This window comes from Caenorhabditis remanei, chromosome IV (genome assembly GCF_010183535.1).
Source record: "Caenorhabditis remanei strain PX506 chromosome IV, whole genome shotgun sequence".
Lineage (NCBI taxonomy): Eukaryota > Metazoa > Nematoda > Chromadorea > Rhabditida > Rhabditidae > Caenorhabditis > Caenorhabditis remanei.
Genome location: NC_071331.1, coordinates 20,299,515 through 20,321,696, shown reverse-complemented (window position 1 = coordinate 20,321,696; position 22,182 = coordinate 20,299,515). Strand labels below are relative to the sequence as shown.

General features: G+C 36.2%; 3 protein-coding genes across 3 annotated transcripts; 2 read left to right on the top strand and 1 right to left on the bottom strand.

The window, feature by feature from the left end:
* Positions 1-677: 677 nt before the first annotated feature.
* GCK72_015373 (uncharacterized protein) lies at positions 678-2,724 on the top strand (the record flags this gene model as incomplete). The annotated part of the gene is made up of 3 exons (XM_053730822.1): positions 678-694; positions 2,398-2,461; positions 2,512-2,724. 3 exons carry the CDS (start codon positions 678-680, stop codon positions 2,722-2,724), a joined length of 294 nt encoding a protein of 97 aa, XP_053585594.1.
* Positions 2,725-4,872: 2,148 nt separating this feature from the next.
* GCK72_015372 (uncharacterized protein) lies at positions 4,873-8,458 on the top strand (the record flags this gene model as incomplete). The annotated part of the gene is made up of 3 exons (XM_053730821.1): positions 4,873-5,015; positions 5,903-5,921; positions 8,246-8,458. 3 exons carry the CDS (start codon positions 4,873-4,875, stop codon positions 8,456-8,458), a joined length of 375 nt encoding a protein of 124 aa, XP_053585593.1.
* Positions 8,459-11,739: 3,281 nt separating this feature from the next.
* Positions 11,740-22,182, bottom strand: GCK72_015371 (uncharacterized protein; the record flags this gene model as incomplete). Its single annotated transcript, XM_053730820.1, has 19 exons — positions 11,740-11,838; positions 11,892-12,138; positions 12,678-13,015; positions 13,060-13,129; positions 13,178-13,366; positions 13,415-13,736; positions 13,780-13,930; positions 13,982-14,245; positions 14,631-14,977; positions 15,022-16,227; positions 16,278-17,288; positions 17,338-17,730; positions 17,793-17,978; positions 18,034-18,285; positions 18,341-18,571; positions 18,620-18,706; positions 18,891-19,103; positions 20,238-20,426; positions 22,119-22,182. The coding sequence occupies 19 exons, from the start codon at positions 22,180-22,182 to the stop codon at positions 11,740-11,742; spliced, it is 5,859 nt and encodes a 1,952-aa protein (XP_053585592.1).

Below are 22,182 nucleotides of genomic sequence, written 5' to 3'. Positions count from 1 at the left end.
AAACATACAGACAGTGTCGATTTTTTATTAATTGAAGAATTTGTAACGGAACAGGAAGTTATAAAAATGAACATTTTAGAACAGTGAATTTTGTAAAAACGTTCATGTAATGAAACAGAAACTTTGGAAACCGTGTTGAATTCCTACATAATACAAACTAATAACTTCACTGCTTGTTTGAAATCTAAATTCATTTGAAACAATAAATATTAGTCTTCACTATTGATTATTCTGTGGATGGCCATTTCGGAACGACTAATCACAAATTAAAAAATACAATTTACTTTTTTCGAAACAGTAAATTACACAACAATACCAATGTAAGTTTCCAATAATCCACTTTGAAAAGAGTTTTGATTTCGCGCTAATCAAAACTCGCCAGAATCATTCTGAAATTAATTGTAAGATATCCCGAGACTGTTAAGAAACTCTATCGCATCACAAGTTCCCTTCATTTCAGTGACGTCGGCTACCGTACCCTTGCAATCGGAGAGACATTCATCACCTACGCATTCCCATTTCTTCTAACTATTGTCATGGATATTGCAGTACTGTATCAATCGGCTAATTCGAGACAAGTTCTGGCGACAAAAAAGGTGGCATTAGTATAATTGTTAAAAGAAATTCGAAAGATATTGAAACTAACTATCAAAGTTTTAGAAATTTGAAGAAGCTATATGAAAGCTCTGAAATGGTAAACATTATCGTTGTGTCTAGAATTGAATTGAATTTTTCAACAGGGTGCATGCTAGTTTTCGTTTCGAGGAATATGAGTGAAAAAGTTCTAAAGATACTAGAATTCATTTTCGGGTGATTGATTTTGTTTACTAGAAATACTAAATCTAATTATGAGTACCGCATGAGTATAAATATACTAATCGATTTGAAAAAATTACAGTTTCAGTAAAATGTTAAAAGTTTTCAGAAAAAACTGAAAATTCAATCAGGTAGTTGCTTGCTAAACGAAAACTGAAAATCTTCCGTTTCTGAAAAAATTATTTCAACAACTTTAACAATTTATGAACACTATAAACTAAAAAAGCTATGCAGCTATTTTCCCGTTTCAAAAGTTATCCTGACTGCTTATTCAACAAAACTCCCACCGAATTTTAAGAAATCTAAATCTGATTTAATTGGAAAAGATTTACTGTTACAATGAAATTCAAAAACTCTTATTAAAGTTTAAATGTGTTGCCGGATGTGCGTAAAGTGGAAAACGTTAGTGAATGGAAAAACTGTTTTTAAAGTTCCAATTAATAAGCTATTATACAATTTCCTCCGTTTCAAAAGTCGTTTTTCAAGGTTCACAGCCAATTCACGGAATGTATTGATAAATGTCAGAATATAGAAACACTTTCTATGTAACAGTGAAATTAAAATAAAGGTTTTCTTCCAGACAGCCTCCAAAAATGCCAGTGAGTTCTAACAATGTTTTAAACAATCATCTATTTGACTTTTTTGCTTTTTTCACTTTTTTCCTGTGATCTCATCATTTTTAATTTTAATTTTTTCTGCTAGTATTTCAGTGATAAATTTGTGGCTCCAGTTTTTTATTTGCAGTGGTGATTTTCATTGAACTACGTGAAGGAAGCATTGTCAAAACGGTAACTTCACTTTTCAAAACAAGCAAATCAATCAACCAATCAATTCATTCGGGAGTAGAATTTCCTATTCCCTTGAAACAGATTTTGTTTGAGAAAAATTTCCAGTTTTTTCCTGTTTCAAGGAAATTTGATCATTTAGCAATTGAATTGACGGTAATGATTTTTGGCTAAATTCAGAAGAAGTAACGTGTTTTCTGTTGGAAAGAAAAGAGAAAGTACCCATTTACTCCTTTATAGCCAACGCCTCATATTTAAGTTGTTTAAAACAGAAACTTCTAATAAGAAATTCGAAAAAAAGAAGTTCTGTTTCAAATTATTTGTTTGTAATATCAGGGTGGACGATAAACAATCCCACTAATTTAGGATGATTCTGAAAATATTATTTCAATTTTATCCTCAACTTTTTTCCAACTATCAAAAAACCTTCAGAATTCTATTCGAATATAACTGATTGAAGTGACACCTTTGTTTCGTATTCTTTTGAAACAGAGCTTCAAATCCGCAAAATTTAATTATTTTCTGTTTCAAAAAAATTAAACGCAATGCGATTGGATTGGCTTACAATGCGACCCGACTTGCGCTTAGAATGATGATTGACTAATTTGTTGGGGTAAAAAACGAATCAAAATGCTTTTTCTGGAAACAGAATAAAATTTAACGTCAATACTGTGAAAAAGGAAAAAACACCGTGACCTCGCCCTACCGTATTTTTCTTTTTCATTGGAATGACGTGTTGCCACGTTGCATGATTTGGAACTATTCTTCCCGAAACAAATCAAAAAGAAAATTTCAGTTTCTCTTCAAACTTCTTCACTGGATGCTCTTCTGTACCCTCCTCTAGAAAGTTCTTCTGTAAGGTTAGTTTTCTGTTTCAGATCTACCAATTTACGAATTCTCACGGTTCCAGATTTCTCTCTCCACTGACTATCAACTTGGATTTAATCTAGAAGTCACCAACATGAATAATCTCAAATCAGATGACGTGGAACTCGGATTGCAGAAGTTCAAAGCGAGCAACGAGAGGATAATCCATCGTTTCCAACGTCTTCTTCTCCAAATTCTCTCCCGAAAAAAACAGAAAATCACTGAAGAATTGGATCTACATGGCCCCATTGTGTAGTGAAAGAGCTAGTCTATATTAATATTTCGTTTTCTTCTCTTTTTATTATTTTTATTGATTTCCGGTATAGATTACCGATTCAAAACAACTCTGATTTGTATTATTTCTTCTATTATTAGGTAATAAATTAATTGAATTAAGTTTTTGTATTTTATATGTGTTTTATTTGAGTGCGAACCAGAGAGTAAGTCGGTTTGAGAACCAGATAGCCTATCAGTTTGGGGACTCTTTTTTGAACTTGGATCAAAGTTTTTTTGCTGTTTCAAGAAACTGATTTCGGATTTTCTAGAATTTTGTTTTGTTTTGTTCCCCAATCTCCATGTATTCATAAAAGTGTACCATTCAAATTTTTTATTTCTTCTGTCTTTTGCAATATTAGTACATACTCTCAGATTAGTTTCGCTTTTCAAAAAAATGTTCTGTTTCAAGAAAAGTGATTAATAAATTAACTGCTTTGAATACTTGATGTTTTCATTCCTCTCCAAATCAGTTGTTTCCATTGAGAAAAATGAAAGTTTGAGTTTTTCTGATGCGATCTCTATGGTACGAGAAGTGGACTGTTTCAAACTATAAATACATTTTTGCAGGATTTTGTCAAACTCATTGCATTAATTATGAGGAGTATACCTGATCAAACCAAAAACTATTGAATATCAATTATCTACAGTAACAAAACTTGAAAAAAACTACAAAAAATGTTTCACTTTTTTATCGAAAACTCAGTTGACTCAAAACACTTCATACTTTTCTGTTTTTTTCTTTCAGTTTCAAAGAGTCTTTCTATTAAATCTAAATTTTCAGACAGGGTTTAAATCAAAACAGTTACCAATGTCATTCCATTTCAGTATGTTTTTTTGATATTCAATTGAAACAGTAATTGAGATGATTTCATGAAATGTTCTGTTTCAAAAGTGTAAATACAGACTTCAGATTATCAAGAGCAGATTGGCAAGTCTATCAGTAAAGTTAGAAAATATCTGAAACAGAAAATTTTTACACTCAAAATTAGTGCGAAAATGAACTTTGAATAAGGATTTTTCTAGGAAATGCCAGAATATATTTAATTTAAACCGATATTATCAGAATCAGCAAAAAATAAGAAAATTTCACAGAAACTGTAGATGGCCATTTTGGATTAATAACAACTAACTAGAAATTTGATAAATATTCTCTGAAACAGAAAAAAAAACAGAAGTGCTGTTTTTTTTCAGAATTATTGATAAAAGAAAACTATTATTGTTTTGATTTGACTAATTGTTGAATTATACCAGTGATCACAAAATCAGACAAAACTCCGTTTATTTTCAAATTATTTTTTGGTTTTTGTTAACAGTCATCGGTCTATTTGGAAAAATGAAAAATACATTAAAGCTGAAATTAATTGATTTTGAACTTTTTTGGAATGTTTAGACATTGTTCAAACGTTGTTTTAATATCATCTTTTTGAAACAGGAAAATTTGAAAACTTTTTGAACGAAAAGTTTCAAAGAAATCTGAAATCTAGTTCTCAGATTATTAAGCGTAATAGACTTTGTACGGTTGGCACCGTTTGCTCTTCTATATAATTCTTGTATAGATGATCTTGAATAAAAATTTCCATTTCATAATTTGGATGCCTGTTTTCTCATCCAAACTCAACAACACTGAATGTATCTAAATTTCTCACTTTAAATTCCTGTAATTACTAACTAATTGTACCTTCCCATGATGTTTCCCCGTTAATTTTTCTTATCCCGTTAATATTTTTCTAATCGCCGTTTAAAATTATTGAAGTGAAACTTTTGGAACAGTGAATATAAAATCATTCATGTAATGATACAGACTTTGAAAACATTGATAAATTCTCAAAACGGACTAATATAACTTCAATGCTTGCTGGAAATTTAGATTCATTGATCCATTTGAAACAGTAAATATCAGCAAACATCACTATTTATTTATTATTGCGCGGATGCGCATTTCGGACTGATCACAAATTAAAACATAACTTTTACTTTTTTCGAAGCAGAAAATGTTTTGAGTACACAGCTTGACAACAATACCGGAGTTAGTTTCAAATTATCCACTTTCAAAACGGAAATTAATTTTCGCAAAGATCAAAACTTGCCCAGAAGAATTCAAAAATTAAAATATTTTGAAACAGTAAAAATGACTCTCTTGCAGTCCCTTTATTTCAGTGACTTCGGCTACCGTATCCTTGCAATCGGAGAGGCATTCATCACCTATGCATTCCCATTTCTTCTAACTATTGTCATGGATATTGCAGTACTGTATCAATTGGCTAATTCGAGGTGAGTTCTGGTAACATAAAAGTGATATTAGTAATTTCTATAATGGTTTCCAGTTATATTGAAACTAACCGAGACAGTTCTGAAACGGTAAACATTATCGTTGTGTCTAGAATTGAATTGAATTCTTCAACAGGGTCGCATGCTAATTTTCGTTTCGAAGAATATTAGTGAAAAAGTTATTTACCGCAGGCATTTGAAAAATATTTGAAACATAATTTTTTTAATTTGAAAATGTTCTAAATATAATCTAGAATTCATTTTTGTGCGATTGACGGTGTTTACTAGAAGTAAGTAATCTAATTATGAGAACCGCAGAGGTATAAATATACTAATCAATTTGAAAATAGTTACAGTTTTAATAAAATATTAAATATTAAAAAAACAAAAAAAATCCAATCAGGTAGTTGTTTGCTGATCGAAAACTAAAAACCTTCCGTGAATTTAAAAATTCCGTTTTTCAAAAAAAAATTATACAAATTAAACAATTTGTGAACACTATTAACTTCTTATTCAAAACTTTTCTTCTTGACTCCCAATTCAACAAATTTCCACCGAATTTTATGAAATATGTTGACCAGCCTTTGGTTATAATAAGTGTATTTGAAAGAAGAGGAGCCGAAAAAAAAGTAACTGTTTCAATAAAATATAGAAACTTTTATAAAAATTTGAAATTTAATCAGTCCGTTGCCGGATGTGCGTAAAGTGGAAAACTTCAGTAAATGGAAAAACTGTTTTTAAAGTTCCAATGAATAAGCTATTCTACAATTTCTTCCGTTTCAAAAGTTATTTTTCGAGCATCACATCCAATATACGGAATGTATTGATAAATCTCAGAATATAGAAAAGCTTCCCGTAAAACAGTAAAATTTCCAATTTTTATTTTCCAGACAATCTCCAAAAACGCCAGTGAGTTGTACGCTGAGTCTTCGAAGAGAGAATACAATAGTTTAAGAAATTATCTTTTCGATTTTATCATCTTATTATTTTGGTATCTCATCCAATTCATTCGCGAGTTGCAATTTCCATTCCCTTGAAACTGATTTTTTTGCGAGAAATTCCCAGTTTTTTCCTGTTTCAAAGAAATTTGATCATCTAGCAATTGAATTGAAGGTAGTGATTTTTGGCTAGAATCAGAAGAAATAACGTGTATTAAGTTGGAAAAATAATCAACTCCTTTTTAGCCTACGTCTTATATTTAAGTTGTTCGAAACAGAAAGTTCTAGTAAGAAACTCGAAAAAAGTTATGTTTCAAATTATTTGTTTCTGATATTGGGATACAAGATATACAATCCCACTAATTTAGGATGATTCTAAAAATATTATTTCAATTTCAACCTTTACTTTTTTTCCAATTATCAAAAAAGTATCTTATGAGTAACTGATTGATCTGTCAACGAAAGCTTTATTTCGTACTTTGTTGAAACAGAAACATTTTCTCAAAATCACGGTTTCCTACGCGTAAAAAATTCTAAATAAATTTCCACATCATCTGACCTTTCACGCTGAGTATTGTCCTTGGCTATTTTTGAGAAAAAAGTAGGGCAATTGTTTAGAACGCTCTAGCTTCAAGAAAAAGTATCAACTTGACTGGAAGTTTTCAAAACGAATAGAGGAAAAAAATCCCTACATTTTGATATACAACAGTAATATGAACTTAGGCTTTGGAAGCCAGTGAACGAGAAACAGAAAAACTGAGAAACTTGACCGAATTTGAGAAATGTAATCGACTATTTGTTGTTCATGCGCTATAATTATGTTGAACAAGTTGTTAGTGATCGTTTAGCTCTGAAAAACCGTCTGGAAATCTTTTTATGTTCCTATACACTCCGTTCTCAACCAATATTCAGTCACCTGAGAATTACGACATTTGCCTCTCAGGGAGAGGCAAATGTCGTAATTAGGTACCGTATACCTAATTACGACATTTGATTAAAAACTGTTTCCATGGGGTTGTAGAAATTCTTGATCTGATTATTCAAGTGGAATGAATCTTCCTGGAGCAAAACCAAAAAAGCAGATCCCAATTTTCGATGTCAGTTCAAAATGGCAAATTTTCTGTACATTTTCCGATTTTTCTCAAGAATTAGGTCAAACTTCGAAAATGTGGCATCTTGCAAAGTTTCTAAATTTTATACTGATTTTAATGAGCCGTCAATGAAGAATTTTCATTGGAAAATAAAAAAGTTGATCTAGTTTTAAGAATTTCCTTCGACTGAGTAGTAATTCTTATATATGCATCTACTTTTTTATTTTTCAACGAAAATTCTCGATTTATGGCTCATTCGAATCAGAATAAAATTTAGAAACTTCGCATGGGGCCAGTTTTTTGATTTTTTACTTTGTTTTCAAGATATTTGCCAAAAAGTACGAAAAGATCGTATTTTTGTACTGAAATTGTATTTTTGAATCAACTTTTTCAGTTTTTGCCTAAAATCAAAATTTCAAGATGCAAACTGATTAATTTCAGATTCTCTAAAAACTCATGGCAAGCGATTTTTGAAATACATCGTAATTAGGTCATCGGCAGTAGAAAATCATCATATTATCTACTGAATTCCTAATTTTTTCATCCATCTGATGTTTTTCTGAACGGTTTCGGTTTACAAACTGCTTACGGAAGCCTTCATTAACAATATTCTATCCAATTTTGAACGAAAAGTAGACTACATCTCCGAAAATGGGTCAAAACACTCCATTCGATTACACAAGAGATAATGAGCTCCATAGACGGCAGAATAATATGATTCATATATGAAAATGCTGGGAATGTCTTACTCCATCTACTTTTCATAAAAATCAATCAAAATCCTGCTTTTTCCAAGTCACCAGATAGCTTGAAGTTACGTTTATAAAGAGATAAAAATCACAGTGAGAGACGCAGACGACGTGCAAATTAATAAAATTTTTCACGTGTAGGAGACCGTGAAAATGAAATTATTTTCTGTTTCTGTAAAGTTCGAACGCAATGTGATTGGGTTGGTTCACAATGCAATTACGAAAAAATAACACCGTGAACTTGCCCTACCATATCTTTCTTACTAATCGAAATGACGTGTTGCCACGTTGGATGATTTGGAACTATTCTTCTCGAAACAAAACGAAGAGAGAAACTTTAGTTCTAATCCAAACTTCTTCACTGGATGCTCTTCTGCTCCCTTCTCTAGATAGTTCTTCTAGAAGGTCAGTTTTCTGTTTCAGATCTACCAATTTACGAATTCTTACTCTTCCAGATCTCTTCTCTCATTGTCTATCAACTTGGATTTAATCTAGAAGTCACCAACATGCATGATCTCAAATCAGATGACGTGGAACTCGGATTGCAGAAGTTCAAAGCGAGCAACGAGAGGACGATCCATCGTTTCCACCGTCTTCTTCTCCAAATTCTCTCCCAAAAAAGTCTGAAAATCACTGAAGAATTGGATCTACATGGCTCCATTGTGTAGTGAAAGAGCTAGTCTATATCAATATTTCGTTTTCTTCTCTTTTTACTATTTTTATTGATTTCCGGTATAGATTACCGATTCAAAACAACTCAAAATTGTATTATTACCACTGAGATGAATTTTATTGTTTTGTGAGTGAATAAAATAATTGAATTAAGTTTATGTGTTTTATTCGAGTGCTAGGAACCAGAGAGCAAATCTGTTTGGTTTTCGAGGGAAGTTGTTTGCTGTTTCAAAATGGATTTGGTTGCCAAAGTGCTAAAAAATAATTTCAAGGAAACTTTAAGTTTCATAAGAAACATTAAACCACATGATGGGATCAAAACATTCATTTTCAGAAAGTTCACTGTTTCAAGTGTTTTCTATCTCCTTCTGCATTTTAAGCAAAAACCAGTAGCAAGGGTTAATAATTCTTTAAGACAGGAAAAAACTGGATCGGAGTTAATCATTATAATTACTAACCTGTTTGTTAAAAAAAAGCTTTCAGTTTCAGAGAAAATGATTAATCAACCACTTCAAATACTTGGAAGTTTTCTCCAAATTTTGTAATTTCCTCCTAGAAAATTGAGAGTTCCGATGAATTTTTGTCATTTCTTTTTTATATATTGACCGGTTGAGATTATCTCATTGTTATTCAATTATCATAAAGGAGGACTGTAGTCATATTTTTTATTTGAGATTCTGATACTTCAGAAAATTCTGAGTAACTTTCATCATTGGAGCATGTGCTGAAAATCGCTCTAAACGCTCTAAATTCCCGTTTTCCTGGTTCAAAAAGTGCTTGCGTGGAAGAGTTTTCCCATGCGAATTTTCCCCACCGTGTAGTCCTCTCGGACAAAATAATTTCACAATTCCTTTTTTTCTTGGTTTGTTTTTTACAAAATTTCGTGTCACACTTTTTCAAGAAAATAAGTTCTGAAAATGCTTATGTTTCAGAAAAACCAGAATCGCGAACTAGAACTTTTAATCTATTAAAATTCTGACCATTATTTTAAGAATCGGTGAAAATGAAAAAAAAAATAAATCAGTAGATGTCCACTTTGGATTAATAACAATTAACTGGAAATTTGAATAATATTTAATGAAACAGAAAAATGTTAGGAAACGAACTTTGACCGTTTTCAGTTGAAAATGCCTTACTTTGAGAGTGTGTCATAGTAAAACTAACTGTCCCCACAAAATAACTTTTTATGGATCAAACAGATCAAAAGTAGAGCTCCATTTTTGTAGCTGACAACTTTTTTGTACGGACACTTCCTAGAGAGTTATGGCCACTTTAAGAAGGCAGCTCAAAAATATCACGACTTTGCACTAAAATTGGTCGATTTGAGTGAGAAATTACTTTGACGATAGGTTACATACTAGGAAGTGCTCGTACAAAAAAGTCGTCAACTACAAAAATGGTGCACTACTTTCGATCTGTAGGGTCCAGTAAAAACCTATTAGGTGTGACAATCAGAATTACCATTCCACACTCTCAAAGTTGGACAATTTCAACTGAAAACGGTCAAACTTATTGAACGGTACTGTACATATTTCAATTAAGATATATCTGAAACAGTAAAAAAAATCTTGAAATTATTCTCTGGAGAATGTTTCTCCATTTCATTTACTAGCTTAACTCGGATTCAAAAACGTGACGTCATTAATGGTTATAAATATTTGCTTCCATTTAAACAGATTAGATGGTGCAATAATAGTTATACGATGCTTACGTCAATAAAAAAAACTTAATCAATGTCAACTGACTTCTAAAATAACGAAAGTTCGTTGAAACAGTGAATTTTCATGAGATAAATGAGATAATCGTAAGAGTGAAGTTCATAATTTGAACGAACGCATTTCTAATGATAACACAATCATAATTATGGACCCATAATGAAACTGAACCTGAGAAGGATTTTTACTATTAACAAATACCAGATTCTTTGTGTTTGTCCGTATGTCGCCGATCCTACCGCCCTCCCTACTGAACCAATTTTCTTCAAAGTTGGACCAAAAAACAGAAATTTTCCCCTCGCAATGCCCGTGCGTAACAAACCAATCTAATGTTTGCTTCTAAAAATGTTATCAAAAATCTTCGAAATCGTATTTTTTTAAACTTTTCCAAATCTAGCCGATACAACTACTATTTCATTTTTCATTGTTTCATAAACAAGTTATATAGTTCAAGATGTTTCCTTAACATTTGAGATATTTTAAGCGGGGAATTTCTAGAAGACTGACCTCATAAAGTTGAATAGGCAAGTTAGATTTTCTACAGTTTCAAAGGAAACGTGAATAATTTCAAATTTCGAAAATTGCAATAAATAGTATCTCACAACTGTTCTTACAACGGCGCTCCACCGGAATCATTTTGAGGAATTTCTCTTTTTCTCTGAGTCTTTCTATTTCGCACACAATTGTCTTGAGTTTTGGTAGAGCGCGGCATCAAGAAGCGTGTCGTGCTAATAAGCAATGGGAAATAGTTCAAAATTATCGAAAATGATGGCAATAACACAACTATCCTAGTTAAAAAACTATATTTGTTTAAGATTTTTTCAAAATTTAGTGAGTGAACACAGTTAGTCTATTCAATTTGATTTAAACTTTCCCTATCTGTCTCACTCTTTTTCTATGTAATCTCTCGTTATAATTACAGATATTTTTCACTGTTTCGAAGAAAAAGTAAATAGTTTGAAATTGTGAAATGAAGAGTTGGAATTATGAATTAGGGTTGATTCATTCTTTTCAAAGCCCGGGTGTTTGGCGCCAAAGTTCAAATTTCAAATTTTTTCAAATTTGTTTTTGCGAAAAAGTCAAATTTTGGTCTATCATTCAGAATTAGAAACGATTCAGAAAAATCATCTAACATTTTCGCCGGGCCGGGTCAAGAGAAAGTTCGGCCCGGCCCGGCCGGGTCTTCGAAAGTTTTTCAGGAGGCCTTGCCGGGCGGGGCCGGACCTTGACAAGTATACATTTTTGAATTCAATACAGACACTTTTTAATTTTTGTTTCGTCTAATCAAATTTATGCAATCACTTTAAAAACCAGACTAAATTTTTGTTGAAACAGTAAATTTCGAAACAGTGAACACTGGAGCGTAAAATACTCGGTTCATAAGATTTTGTAGTTTGTAGTTGCTTAATTCATTTCGATTTCGATTTCTTATGAGAATAGTATTCTCCGCATAAGCCTGCTCTCAACGTTTAATTAAAGAAACACTTCACATCTACACCCTTTATTAAAACCAGTATCAATATTCACTCTAAATTCTAAATTATCACTCAACGCCACCGTTTTCATCTCGCGACATTGTTGCCATAGACCGAGAAGAGAATCGCCGAATTGATGAATGTAGCCTGTTCATGAGCTGCTTGACGGGTAATCAGGTATATGTCCTGAAAATTGTTAAATTCAAGAAGATGGAAAACTCGCTCTAATCCAAACGGACCTTTTCTAAATTCTGATAAAATCTCCTCTCGTGTAACGTCTCTCTCCATCTTTCATACGGTTGTCCTGGTGCGGGTACTTCTGGTTGAAACGTATGAAATTCGGGAACGATGAAGAACTTGGCGAGTCGAATTCCAAATTTGGGATCCTCTGAGGCTAGTGTCACCAATTCCAGTCGTCCTTCCAGTTCTCCGGCATCCGGTGTTACTTTGAATGGGATCGAGTTATGGTACACGGCGAACGCTTCTCTGAAAAATAAATCGATTTCATCGGAATCTAGAGTAGATCAAAAAATTTCATTGGAATCTAAAGTAGATCGAAAATTCGTTTAAACGTCCCATAAAATGTTTCGACGTCCTTTGAAATTTCAAAATGTAGTTGTTAATATTTATACGTCCCAAAAAACAATACGACGTCCCTCAAAACATCTAAACGTCCTTTGTGGTCCCAAAAGTTCTCAGAAATGTTTAAACGTCCCAAAAAACATTTAGACGTCCCATAAAATATTCAGACGTCTCTTGATCACTTTCAGTGACTTTTAGTGTTCAAGGGACGTTTAAATATTTTATGGGACGTTTTAACGTTTTTTGGGACGTATAAATATTCAGAACAATATTTTGGAATTTCAAAGTACGTCCAAACATTTTATGGGACGTTTAAAGGTTTTTTGGGACGTCTAAGTGTTTTGATGGCCGTCTATGTGTTACAAGGGACGTCTAAGTGTGTTTGAGGACGTTCAACTTTTCAAAGGACACATCTAAACTGGAATAGAGCCGATCAAACTCACTGAACACTCCGTTTCTCCTCCTCGGTTCCGTTGTTGTCCTCTATCCGTCTCATTTCCTCCAAGTAGACTCTTTGCAATGCCTCATTTATTTTGTCATCTGGCTCCACAGAGACAAGTTCTTCTCCCAAGAAGTGATTCAGACGGAGATTCCATCGATGATGCAGGTGCAACTGCTCATTCATCGTCAGGTATCCTTCCATCACTGCTTCTCTTTCCTCCTTCGGCAATTTGAACATCTGACGCACTTCGAAGATCGACCACATCGTCGTTTCGTTGTACGTTGGAGCGAAGAAGTCAGGAGCAAATCGTTGGAGGAATTCCACAAACTTGGCCTTGTCCTGGAATAGTATTCAGTTAAGAGTTTTCCCATGATAAAAGTAACCTCTGGACAAGTCATCATTTCCTGGAAGGCGCAAAACGCCGAGTAGATTGAAGCCGCGACGACGGTGATGCTGAAATTCAACGATTTCTAATCCATGAGCTCTTATCTGACAACTCACATTCCCCACATCGGGTCATCTCGACGATCGGAGGAGAAGATGACGGAGATCCATTGGATGATTAGGAGCACGAGACCCATCAAAGCCATGAAATCGTTGTCCCTGCACTTCTGGATACGACGGCCAACGACATGACCCAACTCTCTTTCTATCTTCATGTCGATCATGTATCCGAGAAGTGGGCGACGACTAGAATATTGATGAAATATGTATTAAAAGAGGCCTATTGAAACTCACCGTTCGATGAGGAAGCTGCACTCATAGAAGCCTAATCCGGTGATTCCGAGAACGCCGACACCGAAGAAGATGGGAAGCCAAATGTTGACTGTCTGCTGACAGACGACCCCGACACAGGTCCAATCGGCAGCCAATCGATACCATCCTGTCTGGAATGTGATGAGAAGGAAGGAGGACACCACAACAGTTGTTCCGATCATTCGAGGCGCCAGTTGGACTCCCAGTGGTCGGTTTCCGTACCAATCCCGTTCCCATTCATTTGCATGGACGAATCGGATCACTTGGTTCACGTTGAAGCCCTCCCAAACCCACTGGGTCATTGCTGGAATTCATTCCTTCTTTTAAACTTCCAAAAATAAACTAACCCATGATGTAGCAGAAGTGGAGGGCAATGAAGTAGAATCGGCACGTTGGTTGGTCGATTCCGAACACCGTCGGGTTACTGAAGAGTGTCATGATGATTCCAGCGGCAGACATTAGGTACGATCGGAAGCGTTGGTGGGTGTCTTGCGGATCCTGAAAATTGAAGAATTGAATCACAAACAAAAATAGTTTCCTGAAACTCACATCTTCTTGTTCCGAGAATGTGATTCCGATGAAGGCTACCTTGAGAGCTCGGAACAAGAATCCTCCGAGAGTGATGGTTGCTCCGACTGTCGTTGAGTATCCCTTGTTTCCCTTATACTTTTCCTTTAACAGTTGGTCACAACGTTCTCCTGTCCATCCCCAACCACATGTGCAGAACATCGCAGTTCCATTGAATCCACATTTTCCATTTGGTCCACAGACAGTCGCATTACACGGATTGAACATCTTCCAGCAGGTTCTCATCTGGAATGTTTAAGTTTGATTGGCTCTATTCCAGTTTAAATGTCTTTTGAAAACTGAAACGTCCCAAAAATACTAAGACGTCCCTTGAAACACTTAAACGTCTTTTGGGGTTCCAAAAGTATTCAGAAATGGTTAAACGTCCCAAAAATTATCAACACGTCCCAAAAAACGTTTAAACGTCCTTTGAACACTTTCAGTAAATTTTAGTGTTGAATGGACGTCTAAATGTTTTTTGCGTCTAAATATTCAAATCCAACTTCTGGGATTTCAAGGGATGTCTAAGTGTTTTAAAAGAAGTTTTAGTGTGTTTTTGGACATTCGAGTTTTTAAAGGTTATCTAAACTAAAAAAGAACTTTTTAATTCTATCAGTTAAAGACAACTCACATAGTAGTCTTTGTTGCAGATACATCTGAATGTCTTCTCCTTCTCATCCACAACTTTACAATCTTCTGTTCCTCTCAGATAGCACATTCCACAATTGGCAACTGTCTGATTGGTGGTGTCCTCGAGTTTCATGTACTTTTTCTCCTCACAATCGATCAGACTCGGGCTGGGATAGATGGCTCCGAGACTGTTGCACGTCACTGTCGCGAACTTCTGATTTCCATAGATGCAAGTGACAGTGGCAGTTTGTTGTGGGTGGAGGAGGTCAGTACTGTGACGAAAGTTCTCGAAGTAGCCGTACGCCATGAAGAGTCTTCCAATGTTGCACTCGTTCTGGTTGCAGTACTCTGAAAATCATCTTTTTTTGATTTTTAGAATTCAAGAAACTTACGTGGAAGTACACAGAGTGCCGAGATGTTCTCCGCAGATTTCGAAATGCCAACAGTCTTGATGATTGGAGTGCCGACAACTGTTTGGTTGTAGATACTGTAAACCGACGCTGCCTTGTTAAACCTCTCTGCATATCCTCCCATTCCGTTGGTGTAAATCCAGTCAATATTCTTGAGTGCAGCACTCTGTTGTATCATTTGAATGTCCGCCTTGTTCTCGATCTTATCGAATGACGCCAGTGTCTGACGGTCGACGGTCTTGCATTGTGACAAAGCGGCCTGGTATGAGTTGATTCGAGACGAGCCACGGTACAGCAGGTAGCAATACTTTGTTCCAATAAGGTATCCATCTGGACATTGTTGACGGCATCGCGGGTCTGAGGTGGTGGAGGTGGTGGATCGAGGACTTGTGGAAAGGGTTGAAGACGTTTGAGAGAACGATGGAGATGACTTCACCGCTGAAGAAGTCCGAGTCGGAGTCGATGACTGAGAAGATGTCGGAGTAGATGGAGACGATGGAGAAGATGACTTCCGAGTTGTGGCTGGCTGCACCGAATTGGTCGATTTTGGAGAGCTCGTTGACTTTGGAGCAATTGAGGAGGATACCGTTGACGACGGAGAAGTACGAGTGGTCGATGGCTTGGTCGATTCCTGTTTCGCTGTTGTACTCGAGGAACTTTGTTTCAAAGTGGTGGAGGTGGTTGCTGGAGAAGATGATATTGTCTTCAAATTCTCCGTTCTGGTGGAAGACACATAATTGGAGGTGGTCTCTTTTGTAGCTGGAGCTCTCGAAGAAGGAGCAGAGCTCGTAGCCTTCGTCGATTGACTGGTAGCTGTAGTCTCTGGGCTCTTCTGAGCTGTTGACGTGGTCTTCACAGAAGATGTGACTGTAGAGGAGTCAGTGGAGATGATTGAAGTTGTTGACGATATTGATGGCTTCACAGATGTTGGAGTAGATGTGGTGCTACTTGTCTTCCCTCTCGTCGCGTCAGAAATAGTCGAGGAAGTTTTCGTGGATTCGGTTCCTGAAGAAGACTCAGACGTTGCAGAAGGCGTCGGCTGAGTGGACTTCATGGGTGTCGTCGTGTTAGCCACATCCAACGATGAATCTTTAATTTTCGAAACGGGAGAAGATCCGGTTACCGTAGTGGATGCACTGGTTGTTTGAGAGGAAGTGGAAACATTTCCGGAAGACGTGGTTGGAGTTTCTGAAAGAAGAAACAAACTGCGCATCTAATAAGATGATATGTAAGCTTACCGGTTTTTAATTCACTCGTGGTCGTCGAAGTAGTCGAAGTATTGCTCGAGACTCTTTCAGTGGACTCGGTCTGCTCGTCAGAAGATCCAGTGGCTTTGGTTGATGTCTTCGGAAGTGATGAATCCGACGTTTCTTCTGTTGTCAAGGTACTATCCGAAGAGTGTGTGGTGCTTTGGGTTTTTCCACTAGACGCCTCATTTTCTGTTTCAGTAGTATGTCTCAGGTTTGTCTCAGATGTCGTCGACGATCCTCTCGAAGATTCTTCGTCCACCGAGCTGCTCGTTGAAGATGTACCCTCAGATGAATGTTTGGTGGTGCTCACGATGTCAGATGAGTGATGTTGCACTGTAGACGTTTCCAAGCTTGTAGTTCTAGTTTCCGGTGAAAAATCAGTGGGAAAAGTTGCAGGTGTCGTCGATTGGATCTCAGTCACAACTGTCGATGCATCAGAGATAGCGGTGACGGCACTGGTAGAAGGGGAGCCTTGTTCACTGGTCGAAGATGCTGAAGTTTGGACTTTTGGAGTAGTGGAGCCCGAAGAGACATCGGTAACATCAGTTGGTGTTGAGGAGCCAGTTGTCGTTGAGGTCACCCTGGTAGTCTCTTTGTCGATCGTGATGCTTGTGGTGGTAGACTTTGAAGAAGAAGAAGGAGAAGGAGATGATGATGATCGACTAGTAGTTCCGGATGTACTTCCACTTGACGAGCTCGTTCCTGTAGTTGAAGATATCGATGAAACCGGAGCCGTCGTGAAGGTCTCTGATGAACGACTGCTAGATGATGAAGTATTTTCTTGCTTGAAGGTGTTAGTAGTTGTCCTTGATTCTCCTTTTTCAATTCCATCAATTGGTTTTTTGGTTGTGGAAGATGACGTGGCGGATGAATAGGGAGAACGAGAGGAAGAGGTCGTAGAAGCAGATACAGATGAGGTAGTGGGAGATGAAACTGAGACTGAACTTCCTGGACGAGTAGATGTTGAAGACGTCATGTCTGCAGATGATGTAGTCGCTTCTGAAAATAAATGTTTAAATATACGACAACCTAATTTTTGTCAACGAACCAGATGATCCTTGTTTCGGAGTAGAAGTTGATTTGACTGTTGTGGGAGAGGTTCCGGTTGATTTACTACTGATAGCTGGCGTACCACTCGTTGTCTTTGTAGTTGTTGTGTATGACGGACAGGTCACAATCTGCACTCCGTCTATCGTGTACTCCACTCCCTCTTCCAAACTTTCTACCAATTCAGAGATGGTCAGTGGCGCCTTTTTAGTGGTTGTGGTGACTCGTGGAGTAGTTGGAAGTGGCTTAGTCGTTGATGACGATGGGCTGTTGGTGGAAGCCGTGTCTGTTCTGGTAGACGATAGAGTTGACTCCTTTTCCGAACTATTTTCATTGGAGCTTGATTCAAGCTTCTTCGATGAAGAGGTAGTAGAAGCACGGGCGGTCGTAGAATCTGGAAATTTAGGCATTTCAGAATCTCTCAGGATACTATTTTTTTAATCAAAATACTCTTACCTCCAAGAGTGCTCGTCGAAGTTTCCAATGAAGTGGTTTCAGAGGTGCGATGGGTTGAATGTTGATTTGGAAGATTGCTCTTCCTTGTTGATTTGGAAGATTGCTCTTCCTCCGAACTGTTTTCAATGAAGTCCAATTCGAGTTGTTTCGATGAAGATGTAGTAGAAGAACTGGTGGTTGTAAAATCTAAAAATTAAGTCATTTCAGAATCTGTCAGGATTTTTTTAAAATCAACTCTTACCTCCAAGAGTGCTCGTCGAAGTGTGCAATGTAGTGGTTTCAGAGGAGCCTTGGGTTGAAGTTTCAGTGTTTGGAGAAGTACTCATTGTTGATGTCACTGAAGAGGAAGTTTCAGTGGATTTTGTAGTGGAGAAAGTCGTTTCTTCAGAAGTTGTTGATGTGGAAGATCCCTCTTCCTCGAAACTGTTTTTAATGGACTCCGATTGAAGTTGTTTCGATGAAGAGGTAGTAGAAGCACTGGTGGTCGTGAAATCTGGAAATTAAGTCATTTCAGCATCTGTCAGGATTTTTTTAAAATCAACTCTTACCTCCAAGAGTGCTCGTCGAAGTTTCCAATGTAGTGGTTTCTGAGGTGCCTTGGGTTGAAGCTTCAGTGTTTGGAGAATTTGATGTCACTGGAGAGGAAGTTTCAGCGGATTTTGTTGTGGAGATAGTCTTTGCTCCAGAATTTGTTGATTTGGTAGATTGCTCTTCCTCGGAACTGTTTTCATTGGAATCAGATTCGAGTTGTTTCGATGAAGAGGTAGTAGAAGTGGAGTCTGGAAAATGAGTCATTTCAACATCTGCCACATATCAACTTTCACCACCTTGAAGAGTGCTCGCAGTAGTTTTCATAGTAGTGGTCTCTGAGGTGACTTGAGTTGAGGTTCTGGAAGCACGAGTCGTCGTGTAATCTGAAAACGCTTTTTTTAAAGTTTACCATAACATGGACTGTAATTTCTGAGGTAAATGCATTTCTACGGTCCCTTGAATACAACAATAACTACACAAAAATCTTGAACATTCTTAGGCGGATTTTTAACAAGTTCCTTCTCAACATTTTCATTTTCTCTCATAACATCTTTTATCAATACTCACCTTCTAGAGTGCTCGGAGAAGTAGTCGTAGTTGATATCACTGGAGAGGAAGTTTCAGCAGGTTTTGTTGTAGTTGAAGACTGGCTTTGTGTTGTTGTGATAGGCGTCTCTTCAGAAGTTGTTGATTTGGAAGATGACTCAGATTGCTCCTCCTCGGAACTGTTTTCATTTGAGCCTCCCTTCGGTTTCAATGAAGTAGTAGTGGTTTTCGAATCTAAAAATAATTGTAGGATAATTTACGAGAAGATAAGAAAATATGGTTCATAATCACATTTGTAGGAAAACTATATTTCATTATGTGAAGTTGTCAACAATTTTAGACGTGAGTATGTGCTAACGAGTTGTACTGTTCTCTTTTCAGATTAATATAAATTTTGATGTTTGAATCTTTTGATATCCAAATAATCGTTGAACAACTTATGCAAATCACTGCAGTTAATATTCAATTATTCATCCTCAGAAAATTAGCATATCAAAATAAAAGCGGAGGAATCAACTATCCAACAACACTAAACCCACCGAAATGAAACTACTTTTATCTCTTGCTGTGATCTGCTCTGTTTTTATTCTCAGCCTAGCAACTAGTTGTCAAGATTCTTGTCCATGTCCAGATTTGTCTGAACGTTTTGTTCGTGAGTTTTGAAATATATGTATATCAATGATTCAGTATAGGATTTATAAGAATAGAAACGGTCTGTACCATTTTCATATCCTTCAGATCCAAATAACACTTTATATAGTGAAGGACCGGGATGTGTTCGCAATGTTACTTGTCGCACTGGCTATTATAGCTTTATAGCTACAAACTTTGATCGTACGGAGATCACAAAACCCGAAAACGCAGCATCAGATACAGTGGTAAAAATTTGATCCTACTTTTCAGAAAAGTTCAAGCCTTTTAAAACTCTTTTCAGTATTTTGACTCACATACAGCTGACCTAACTTTGTCATCAATCATAGATTTTGTTACTTATTACGGAGTAGTCTGTGAGAATAATGAGTGGTATGTCACAAAGTACCCAAATGGTTGGTCCTACAAAGTAGATAATACTACTGCGAAGGGAGGCTTAAATGGAGCGGATGATGGAAAAAAGAGCGAGGCATCAGCATTTGCATGGCAAGTTTTGGTGCTGAAGACATTTGAAAAAACTACTATTTTTCAGCCTAGACCCAATCTGAACATAAATGGTTATTTTAAAAAATAAATGTGAACATTTTCTAACTGTTTCTACTATATTTAAAAATATTACATGTTAAGCTTAGATTTAGAGATTTAAGAACTCGTTGAAAACTCTGTTTTGATATATTTTAATTTTCCTCAAGACTATCAACTTCTGTCATCACTTACCACCAGTCGTCGTCGAAACACTTGAGCCCACTTCCTTTGGCGTGGTTGCTGTCTCATCCTTAGTTCTCTGACCAGTTACAGAGAATCCTGGTTTTGCTCCTCCTCCTGAAGCTCCAATTTCTAGTACCAGGTTGCTCGCAGATCTTTTACTGATTTTTCTGATTTTGTTTCTCTCGTTTGGATGTTCATCTGAAAATTAGAAAGATAGTTACGTTACACTGATCGGATTATTTTCAGTGAGAAGTGAGAAACCGTGAATCTATGAAAGTCGTGCACACGACCTACTTTGAAATGCAATTAGCATTTGGGAAAGTACAAAACAAACCTATTGTGCTAGAGGGTCATAGAATTAACCAAAATCTGCATGCAACTTCAATAAAAAAACACAAGTACCTTAAAAACTGTATTTGAGGTGCCCCTCTAATTGAGGTGCTTCTCTAATACAGTTGTCCTCCAGCGATTTACAAATTTCTCTAATATCATCGTTAACTGACTCCGAACTGTTCTCTCTCTTACTTTTTCAGCATTTTTAATGTTAAAAACATAGTGTGCAATAGAAATTCAGGATGTTCTCCGTTTTTTTTTCGTTAAGGTTTTGTCACAGGCCAAAATCTGTCCTGTCTATTCTTCCTTTTCCTCGGGTTCTATCTCTGGATTGAGAAGATTGATTACCATCTGCCCCGCGGTAGTGTAAACAACCTCGGGCAGGCACACACATCTCCTCTTTACATTCGGCATTATATTATACATTCACTGGTGGAAGATGGTGACCACAAGTCACTCTCTTTCCTATACCGGCCAATAAATGATTGCAATCATCAAGAATGTACCTAAGACAGACAGAAATACTAAAATACAGAGCAGGCGCAATCTGGTATTTTACAGTTTGATGATTTTGGCATTAAAACTAATAAAATCAAACAAATTCAAAAGATAGTTGGGTATCGAGGTCGGGCGAATCCGTCGACGAAAAATAGAGGTGCACCGACTTTGAATTGCCTTTCTAATAGAGTTGCACTCCGACGGACCCTCTGAACAATGGAGTTGCATGCAACTCAAATACAGCTTTTAAGATAAATACAAAAACCAAACTAGTCGTTGCATTTCAAAAAGAAATGAAGAGATAAGCTGAAAAAAAGGGATGTACCTCAATGGGTTACTGAGCAGGGTACTAAGTAATTAGTGACTGGTTTATGAGTGGACGGAATAGGGAAACTAACGAATTTATGGGTGGAGGAAAAAATACATTTCGGTTAGTCTTTTGAAAAGGAGAAACTTCTGGTTACGTCGCTACTACCTAACACAAAGTGGCTCTGCTCCTGGTCCTACTTTCAATAAAGATGTTGTGGTTTTCGAATCAAAAAATAGTTTCATCCTAATTTACGAGAAGATAAGAATGCGTATTCAAAAACTTATGTTTTCCAATCTCGTGAATATTCAAATTTGAGGGTTTAAGTGAGTGTGTTGGATGACAGACATAAAAAGGAATTCAACTCTCGGAATCACGCTGTGAGAAAAATCTTATCCTCATCTCATTATTAGATGTTTTCAACAATATGTATTAGGTATGTATAAAATTAAGTTACAAACTATGAAGCTTTTGGGGCCAAATCGATATCAATTTTGATGTGATATCAATTTTGATGTTTGAATCTTCTGATATCCACAGAATCATTGAACAACTAATGCAATTCACTGTTGTTAATATTCAATAATTTATCATCAGGAAAAAAAAAGACATGAATAAAGTTTCTTAAAAACACATTTTCGCAATTTTTTGAAGAAAGTTATTAGCTTCCGAACTTCCGCGCCAAATTTCTCTAACCTTAAAGTCCTCCCTGGCACTCCCCCTATTTTTCAGAATTCTGAAATGACACTTACCTTTAGAACCTCCAGCTGTCCACAATACAAGAACAGCAAGACAGAGTAAAATAATTGGTCGCAT